The sequence below is a fragment of the Palaemon carinicauda genome, chromosome 18 (assembly GCF_036898095.1).
Source record: "Palaemon carinicauda isolate YSFRI2023 chromosome 18, ASM3689809v2, whole genome shotgun sequence".
NCBI lineage: Eukaryota > Metazoa > Arthropoda > Malacostraca > Decapoda > Palaemonidae > Palaemon > Palaemon carinicauda.
Genome location: NC_090742.1, coordinates 21,916,135 through 21,927,016, shown reverse-complemented (window position 1 = coordinate 21,927,016; position 10,882 = coordinate 21,916,135). Strand labels below are relative to the sequence as shown.

Genomic DNA, 10,882 nt, shown 5'->3' with positions numbered 1-10,882 from the left:
AGGTTATAATTATTCAGTTTCCTACAAATGTTGGGCATCATAAAATTTTGACTTCTCCCTGACTTTATACTGGAAAGTTTTTCTTTAGTAATTTATTGCGATTTCCAAAAGCACATATACATGACTGCAATGACCCTGAAAGTTACTCAATCTATTCGATATATCGGTGATTCCGGTGACATTTTAGTAATTTATCCGTAAAATTGTGATTTTTATAAGATCACCGAAAGGTTTGTACTAGATTTAGGCTACTATTCAGTTTGGTAATCAAGATATTCTTAATTACATTTGACATTTAGGTGATTTTCATTGGTATTTCGTTAGTGGCAATGGATATCCAACTGATCCGGAGAATATTTCTTTTATTCTTATGGTCGTGTAATGAATTCTAGGAAATTTTTAGTGACAGGCATTTTGTGAATCAAATGAAAATTTTTCACAATTTTTCTCTCTTTTCATAATTCTTTTAACATATAGCGTTTTGTGAAGAACCATCTTCATTCTATTATTATATGTATCTTATGTTTATTCAGCTCATGTATAATGTAGATTGGTTACCATTTTCTATCTTATTGTTTCTGTTTTATATAGATACCCTGTCCATTTTCTATCAAAGCCGTCTGCATGAAATGGTTCTTTATTTACATGTCGCTCATAGCCTTTTAGGAGATTTATTGTCTGCCATGCACTGCCATTACCGATTTTCTTTCATCAATAATTTATTGTATTCTGTATAGACACTCTACAAGATCTCTACTGGTACAGAAAGATTATAATAATCATATTTCATGATCCTAACGTGGGACCTAAAGGCCAGCATTTTTTGTTTTTAGGAGAGACAGGAAAATGGCTTCTCCCTTGAAAATGCCCCACTCACGTATGATAGAGCCATGCAGATCATTGAACTACCCGTTCTCTGAGAACAGCATCCTCCCACCTTTGCCTTATCTACCCACAAGAGGAAGAAGTCCCCTTGTAGCAGTGACAGGGCTCTCTTTATCTTAACGATGGTGATTTAAAGGTCGTTCATGTATAGCGGAGGCAACGAACAGTGTCATTTCCCTATCAAGCTGGACAATACACTAGAGACTGACCATAATATGATCAGTGCCCAAGCCTCCTCTCCACCAAAGCTAGGGCCAGGGAGGGAAAGGCAGATAGACCTATTAGCTCCCCCAATTGCTCCTACCCCCCAGCCTTAGCTCACAAGGATGGTAAGGTTGCAAACACTAAAGACACTAACGAGTCTGAGCGGGACTCGAACCCCCGACTGGCAAACATCAGGCAGAGACGTTACCAATCAGGCCACAGCAACCATACAAGGGTAGTCTCAGGGGCTGGGACAAGGAGCTATAATTGACCTCAGTAAGCACCCAGTTTGTAGTGCACCCAAACCATTGTGATCTATAACACGGGGGGTCAAAAAGATATCAGCATGTAACCACATTTCCCCTGAAATTAGATACAACTTGTTTTATTCGAAATCACTGTCTGGGTTAGAACATTAGTGCGTGGGTGCGGAGTTTGTTATAATTTCAATTTTGATAACCCTACAAATGTCAGACATTTTCATACCAACCGGCGCCCACATGTTTGACTAAACCCCTTAATTCATGGAACAGTCAAGTATACCCTTTGTTCGGAAAAAAAATTATCAAAGCTATTTAAAGGTTATCTATACAGTTATAATATTTTCCTTTATTAATAAAATAAACTTAATTTAGTTAAACATAATGTAGTACCACATCTTCATTCCTCCTTCAGCGGGCTCAAGATAATGTTGACACCATTCTTGGGTCTTAGAACTCCCGTGTTACCTCCCTCAAGGACGAGCTCTTCGCAGCCCGGGGCTAATCTCAAGTCTGCTGCTAAGACCAACTTAGCAAGAGCAACTTTGGCCTCCATGAGGGCAAATCTCATCCCTGGAAAGAATCAGATGTAAACGAAATAGGAAATAACGTTGAAAGATTTATTTTTATCAATTAATTTGTTCAGTTTTTGCTATCACTGAAATTTCAGGGAACAAGTGTCTATAGAATAATCTCTTGATAATAATAATAATAATAATAATAATAATAATAATAATAATAATAATAATAATAATAATAATAATAATAATAATAATTGATGGAACTTTTCAGTTAAGTATCGTATAAAAAATACCTTTCTTGAATTGTTCATTCAAACAAAAAACAAATAATAATAAAACACTTAGATAAATAAAAATTTGATACCGAGAAATATCTACTCAAGAAAAGGGTTTGTAATACTATGATGATTGAATGATGAGTAAATGCACTGCTTAGATAAATATAACGTATGATTAAAATCACTATGTTAACTGAATTGCTGTTATAAAGAAGAAAGACTTGAAGAATAACAATTTCGAAATATCTTAATGTTCCTTGCATTTAATTGGCAGCACATAGTTGCCGAGGATGTCATTTACTATTCCCCAGTATACTATGAACGTAGTAGGCCTACACGTATTCAACTTTAGAACACATATTACTGTATGCCTTTTACAGTTTGGTTAAGACAATTGGCGGGTTTTTGTCTCTCTTTAGGGAAAGCAAGCATTATTTTCGATATTGAAACCAACCTGTAATTAAGTATATACGAAAAAGGAAACCAATTGGTTACTTGAATTTCTCTTCAGTAATTCAGTTATCTATTAGTTTGCTATTATTATCATTACTTAGTTGTTTGTTAATTTACGCCTGTAGAACAACATCATCCTGTTTTAACTGTTCATGATTTTAATGGCTCATCTCTTCCTCGCCATTAGTTTCTGCTCCTATTTTCTTAACATGACACAGATCTTATTCTGAAACAAACAATTTCTGAGATAAATTTGCCCAGTTTTGCAGGTTTCATTTCCCACCATGGGTTACAGCTTGTGTCCTCACCTACACAGTTCCTAGGGCCCATTCCGAAGGGTATGTGGGTAAAACTCTTGATGTTGCCCCTGTTCTCGGGCATGAAGCGGTCTGGCAGAAACTCCTCAGCTTCTGGCCAGTAACGGGGATCTCTGTGAACGCTCCAAACCTGACATTGTACGACAGACCCCTCAGGAATGGTCAGGTTAGTTCCAGGTAATCTGCAATAAAATTTAGAAATGATATTTATTCTGCATATTGTATTTATTTGTTAAATACACTAATAATCTATGGATTCTTTAACTTGATAAGATAATTACAAATATATTTTTTGCAAGGAAAATTGGAAATTGAGAAAAGGTAGAAAAAGGTTGAGGCCTAGTCTTCATGGTAATGAGAAAAAAGGGACTATGTAAGCAAACAAGTTTGTACTTTTGAGATAGGCCTTTAGTAGAAGGAAAATATGTCATTCATCACAATAAACATTCCATAATTCCATGGGTGAGGTGTTCGAATTAGATATTATAGAATGAAGAATTCCTTTGAGATTTGAAAGTAATTTCCCAATCAATGTTCAATTAAAATGGTAAAAAACTAGTAAAGGTATTGAAGCATTCCTGAAAATCTTGTAAGGTGTTATTCAGTCGTACATACAATCTATATATATCAAAGGAAGCATAATATGGACTGGTATGTATACTGTATGCAATATGATAGAGAAAAATAGGGCAAGTAATTGGACGTTCATAGGATGATTTAAACAGGCCTAAAATCTCAATATATAGACAAATAACTTCAAGCACCCACTTTTATGTCCTCTTTTTTTCCGGTAGTCACCATTCATATTATCATTATTTTTAGTATTACTATTACTAGCTAAGCCACAACCTTAGTTGAACAAGCAGGATGCTACAAGTCCTAGGGATCCCATGGAGAAAAAAAATAGCCCAGTGAGGAAAGGAAATAAACTATTTATGAGAAGTAATGAAGAAACAATTTAGAATATTTTAAGATCAGTTATAATGTTAAAATAGATCTGTCATATATAAAATATGAAGAGAGACTTATGTTAACCTGTTCAACATAAAAGCATTTGCTGCAAGTTTGAACTTATGAAGTATCCCCGATTCAACTGCAAGATTAGGATGATCACTCCACAATCTGGTCACTGGTGGAATAAAACTTCTAGATTACTGTGTAGTGTTGAGCCTTATAATGGAGAAGCTAAGACTGTTAGTATTAACTGCATACCTAGTACTATGTCAAAAGAGCCTCCCGGCACATTTTACGCTCTCTTTTCATACAATTTATTATAAAAATATTAAAAGTGAAGTAAATAATGCAACATTAGAAGAAATAAGTTCCACAAATCCCTGCTCTTGCTGGGCCCCTAGTCTTCAGTCTAGTCAGCCTTATCGATAATGTGCCCCTGGCCCTGCATACGGGATGGTACAGTTTGGGATAGTCTAAATGCAAAAGGATAGTCAGAATTATGAAAAATCTTATGCAACATTCATAAAGAACTAACTGGATGACAGTGACAGTGATTAATATCAAGATTAGTCGTATGAAATTTAAAAGACAGCAAGTTTTCGTCCAACAAATTAGAATGAGAGTTAGCAGCTGTAAACCAGGCCGCAGGAGAACAATACTTGAAACAAAGTAGAGTGAAAGAATTAAAACCTTTTTTTTTTCTTAGAATAGATTGATCACCTAAAATCTTCATTTTTTGTGTGCAATTGAAGAGGATACAGACAGAATGTGTCTCTCAAAAATATATTTCCAATAAAGAAATAAATATAAGATTTTAAAGGAGTTGTATATAGTTAAAAAAATATTATCTATGCAAAGATCTGGATATTGAGGAGCCACCATCTTCGACCTACTTACAATAGTACTTTGAGCTTTTCTTAGAGATCACGAAGCTTCCTGCCCTATAATTTGCACCATAAACTAATTTTAGCCGAATTTCCATAAAGATATCCAGCAACCCTAGGTCTACAATTAGGAGATGGAATTGAAGCAGGAAGAGTAGCATCATCTGCATATGCAACGAGGTTGTTTTCTAGGCCAAACCAAATATTATGTGTATATGGTATAAAAAGTAATAGTCCAAGAACACTAGCCTGAGGAACACCAGATATTGTATTTCTATGCTCACTACGTTGTCCATCAACAACTACTCTCACAATCTACTACTAAAAAAATCAATAATGATACTCAGAAAAGACCCACCTACTCGCAATCGTCTGAGTTTGAAAACAAGGGCCTCGTGATTATAAGGTCAAAGGCAACACTAAAGTAAAACCCAATCATACAAACTTCCTGACCACAATCAAAGGATTTCTGTACAGCATTGGAAATTGAAGAAGGGTATCATATGCTCCAAGACTTGTGAAAACCAAATTGCAAACAGTCACTGTTAAAAATAAATGCTTAGAAAATGTAACACATATTCACTTGCATTCATAAACTCATGTCATGATAAATATATTCAAAATCCGAGAATGAGAACTGAGATAAATGAAGTATATGACCGAAATTATCAATTGTAAAAGCACACAAGCGCTTTGAGTAAAATCAAGTCTACAGTACCATCCAACTTACTTGTATGCCTTGGTGCACATGCGTTGTAAACGTGGACCAGGTGGATATAATCTCAGCGTTTCTGAAAATAAAGGAAGAACTTGTTTTAGAAAATGAAAGAGTCCTTGTAAAAGTTGCTACCATACTACGGCTTATCCCAACAGTGAAAACCTTAGGGCCCGGCCAGACCATGCGCGGCTAGCGGCGAGGTTAACGGCAAGGTTAACGGCAAGGTTTCAATTTGCCGCCATAACCTCTTGCCGCTAACCTCGCCGCGCCGCAAGAGGTTATGGCGACAAATTGAAACCTTAGGTATCTTATGTATGTGGCCCGCGCCTCCTATCTGGCCTCCTACATAAGATACCTAAGGTTTCAATTTGCCGCCATAACCTCTTGCCGCCATAACCTCGCCGCTAGCCACGCTTGGTCTGGCCGAACCCCTACAGACTCACAATAAAATAGTCTACCTTACGGAGACAAATCTTAAAAGTGGCTACCTTCCTTGGGTTTACCTTCACAGTGACTACCTTCCTGGCACTCATTTTAACAGTGGCTACCTTACTAAGAAGGACTTATCCAAGTAGCCAAGTTACCTTACTATGTAAATTTTATATTGACATCATTTGATCACTGAAGAAGTAACAATGTACAGCAAATTTTTTCCTTGCAACTTGTCATCCGTTTTCACTGTATATACATACAACTCAGCTTTACCTAAGAAAATATCATACAATAGAATCCTAATAGTAAGATCCATTTAAGCTAAAATTATAGCCACTTATCCTCTTATTCTCGATGCCATCTTACCCATCAAACACGAGTCGAGAAATTTTGCTTCCATAAGGGCATTGTAAGGAAGCTTCCCTTCCCCGTCATCAACAAGCTCTCTAATTTCCCTTCGAAGTTTCTCCTGCTCCTTTGGGTACTTCGCCAGGAGGAACGTAGCGAAGGCCAGTGTCGATGCGGTTGTGTCGTAGCCAGCCACGAGGAACAGCAGGCACTGGGCTACAACTGTATTGTCATCCAGACCTGCTAATAAATAAGAATTATTTTTCTTTATTTCAGTTTCATTAATTGCCACTAAAAAGAAAACTTTCACTGGTTTTCAGAGCAATCTAAACTTTGATATTATCTCGTATTTTTGTTTCATTACCAAGATATTCTAGTAATAATTTTTTTCTTCATTTGTCAAACCTTGTTTTACAATATAGTTTTTTTTTTTTTTTTTTTTTTTTTTTTTTTTTTTTTTTTTAACTACACCTGCTATTAAAAAGTCCTTCATTTCTAATGAATACAAATGAATGAAGATTCATTATAATTTGTGTTTGTCTGGAGGTAATCGCTCCCATATGATTGAAAGGACCATCAAACTTTATTTTTCCATAGAATATCTCCCATACCCTTGGCGAGAGATCCTATGTGATCGGGATCTTCAAGCAAATCCGTTGTTTGCTCAGTTCGATCTTTGATTGTTTCTTGAGATCTCACATCCAGAAGAAGGTCTAGGAAATCGCCTCGATTAATTCCACTCTTCTTCCTCTGTGAAATGGTCTGCGTCACAACGTCCCTAAAAAAGTCCAGCTCGGGAGGGTTCAATCGCAGCTGTAATAACGAGAAGACCTTGGGCGCGAGACGGTAGAATAAGAATTTGAACAGCCTGGACCTTGGCACTCGGAAGAACTCTGCAACTTTCTTGGGAAAAACAGCTTCTTCATCTATGAGAGAGTTGCACTCAATGCCAAAGGCGCAGGAGGCAAGGGTGTCCACCGTATAGCGACCAAAGTTGTACTTCATGTCAATGAAGGGTTTTTTGACGGTCTCCGCCAAACAAAATGCAACGAGGGCATCAGCTTTAGCGCAGACGAGATGAAACATATCCTTCATCTTGCCAGAAGAAAATGCTGGCGAAATAGCCGAGCGCAGCGATTTCCACTCGTCGCCCCTCTTCGATGTCAACATGTAGTTCATGACGTTGTCCCTCTCAGTCGTCATGACACTTTGAATGCGGCGGTCGGTGAAGTGGCTGAAATCCTTGACTAAAATATACTTCATAAGGTCTGGATCCCCGACTAGAAGTATTGGATTATGGAATTCGTATATTCCAGCATATGTTGATCCCCCATGTTCTCTATACACCTGGAAATAGAAATAATTTTAGTATAAAGAATTGGTCATTGTGTTATCACTTATTATACAAAAACGTTTAATATCTACATAAGTAATGATTACGACAGCTTCTATTTCCTCTATTTTAGTCGCGTCTTGCCTGATATTATTATTATTATTATTATTATTATTATTATTACTAGCTAAGCCACAACCCTAATTGGAAAAGCAAGATGCTATAAGCCCAAGGGCTCCAACAAGGTAAAATAGCCCAGTGAGGAAAGGATATAAGGAAAAAATAAACGAAATGAAAAATAATGAATTATGAAAATAGAATATTTAAAAAACAGCAACAACATCGAAACAGATATTTTATAAATAAACTATAAAAAGACTTGTCAGCCAGTTCAACACAAAAACATTTGCTGCAAGTTTGAACTTTTGAAGTTCTACTGATTCAACTACCCGATTAGGAAGATCATTCCACAACTTGGTCACAGCTGGAATGAAACCTCTAGAATACTGTGTAGTATTGAGCTTCATGATGGAGAAGGCCTGACTATTAAAATTAACTACATGCCTAGTATTACGACCAGGATGGAACTGCCCGGGAAGATATGAATGTAAAGGATGATCAGAAATATAAAAGATATTATGCAACATGCATAATGAACTAATTGAACGACGGTGCCAGATATTATTATCTAGATCAGGAATAAGAAATTTAATAGAAGTTCCTGTCCAACAAGTCCAGATGAGAATCAGCAGCTGAAGACCAGACAGGAGAAAAATATTCGAAACAAGGTGGAAAGAAAGAATTAAAACACTTCTTCAGAATAGATTGATCACCAAATATCTTTAAAAGACCTTTTCAATAAGCCAATTTTCTGTGCATTTGAAGAAGACACAGACCGAACGTGTTTCTCAAAAGTAAACTTTCTGTCGAGAATCACACTAAAAATTTTAAGTCATACAGAGTTAAAGAAACATTATCAATGCTGAGATCCGGATGTTGAGAAGTAACTGTCCTCGACCCACTTACATCATACTTTGAGTTTTGTTAGCATTAGACTTCATGTCCCATAATTTTCACCATGCACTAAATTTAGCCAGATCTCTATTAAGGGATTAAGCAACCCCAGATCTACCTTCAGGAGTATATAGAGCTGAATGGCCACGGTTTGCCTCAATTCATGATGACCATACTACTATTCATCTCAAAATTTTTGGGTGTCATAGATTCTGCACTATGGCTTTCATCATCAGACTGGACTCCTAAGTTCCAGTAGCTACAAACACACACACACACACACACACACACACACACACACACACACACACACACACACACACATACATACATATATATATATATATATATATATATATATATATATATATATATATATATATATATATATATATATATATTATGTATATCATCTACTCATACGTCTATTGACGCCAAGGGCCTCTGTTAGATTTCGCCACTCTCTCTCTCTCTCTCTCTCTCTCTCTCTCTCTCTCTCTCTCTCTCTCTCTCTCTCTCTCTCTCTCTCTCTCTCTCTCTGTATATATATACATATATATATATATATATATATATATATATATATATATATATATATATATATATATATATATATATATTATGTGACACGTCAAAATGACGGTTAAATATTTACATAGATAGGCACATATACACTCACCAGAGTATGACTACTCCTCTCCACCCTATCTGAGGGATGGGAAGAGACCAAGTAGTTATACGTCTGGTAATATCACTGAGCATGACCGAAATATATATATATATATATATATATATATATATATATATATATATATATATATATATATATATATATATATATATATATATATATATATAAGTGTGTGTGTGTATGTGTGTGTATGTGTGTGTGAAGAAAAATCACTAGAAATATAAAGAAATAAAAGGCCATGTTGTATAAAAAAATATTACAAAAAGATACTTAGCAAAACAGATTAGAGCCCCATACAAACATGACATTATAAATGAATATGAAAATATTACTGTTGCCATTCAAATATATAAGAATCCTAACTAATACTTTCAAAACTCAATGTATTGGTATTATAACAAACAAAAAACTCAAGTTTACTCTGTAGCCTCCTTCCTTTCAATTTCATTACTCAAAACTACATCGAATTTATAAGAAATTATCTGTACTATCACGTTCTCCGACAACCCCTAATTTTACATAAGGAAATTCGATTATAACACGATCGAAACTCCAAGCTGGTTCAAACATTTGAACTATAATACGGATTTTTTTACCCTTTAAAACTGATGTTGAGAACTATGACAGCCTAAAAAGTAACTTTCTGGTCACGTCAGTGACGTCACTTTGGTCGGCACTGTTTCCCTTTACTACACAGGCATGACTGCATTGCTCTGTGTTACATTTCATTTGTGGAACGTATTTCTGTGGCTTAGCCACGGGAATGGGTCATGGGCATATTATTAAAGAGGACCATTGTGTCTGATGTGTGCTATTTGCATTTCTTAGATAAAAGTGTGGACTGATTGATCAACTACAAGAATTTTCAAGATGGAAGATATCAACAGCTCGTGTCTGCAATCTACAACTTCGGTATGTAATTTAATGTTACGAAGTGTTTCAAGTTGCCTGCCTAGTGTGACCACGTGAGTCAAATGTAGTGTGAGATAGTGAAGCATAATTCCTATATTAATTGAGGAAAACAATTGTACCATGTGACATGCCAGCTGTCCCCTAGGATAGGTTAGGCGGAGAAACGTAACTTACGTGCAGGGTTGCCAGTTTGGCCTTTTTACCTGCCAAAAAAAACTCAAATTTGACCTTTTGTATTTAAATAGGTTGGCCTTTAGTAATATGAAAAAAGCCGAGCCTTCAATACTATATTTTTGACCTTTTTCTATTAATGGGTTGTCCTTTTAAAGCCTCTGTTGATTAGAAATTGACCTTTTCTCATTTAGAAAACCTGGCAACTCTGCTTACGTGTAGGTTATATTGTACTACATCATTTCGATTGAATATGGTTTGGACTTAGATTTTCCCTTTTAGATTTAAATGATGAGCTGCCGTGACATTAGAAAACTTATTATAAAGATAAAATCCTGATGTTGTATGGTTACAAGAAATTTAGAATGAGTTTAATCGTGTAATAGGTTTTCTGGAACGGAAGCTAATGCTGTATTGGCAGACCGTAGTTCATTTCTGGTTATTTAAGGCTACTGTAGATAATAAAATATCACGATTATCTGTACAGGCATGTTAAATTAGATAAAT

General features: G+C 35.8%; 1 protein-coding gene across 2 annotated transcripts in view; it reads right to left on the bottom strand.

Annotated features, from left to right (window-relative positions):
- Positions 1-1,698: 1,698 nt before the first annotated feature.
- LOC137657019 (cytochrome P450 9e2-like) overlaps positions 1,699-10,882 on the bottom strand; it is a 14,172-nt gene continuing 4,988 nt past the window's right edge. The window contains exons 2-6 of one of the 2 annotated variants that reach the window (XM_068391372.1): positions 6,866-7,601; positions 6,273-6,497; positions 5,487-5,547; positions 2,910-3,100; positions 1,699-1,922 (exon numbers count right to left, since the gene is read on the bottom strand). In XM_068391372.1, coding sequence (XP_068247473.1) covers positions 1,750-1,922; positions 2,910-3,100; positions 5,487-5,547; positions 6,273-6,497; positions 6,866-7,601 — 1,386 coding nt within the window. In that variant the 3' untranslated portion in view covers positions 1,699-1,749. The remainder of the gene's footprint in view (positions 1,923-2,909; positions 3,101-5,486; positions 5,548-6,272; positions 6,498-6,865; positions 7,602-10,882) is intronic. The other variant, XM_068391373.1, reaches the window with a different exon arrangement.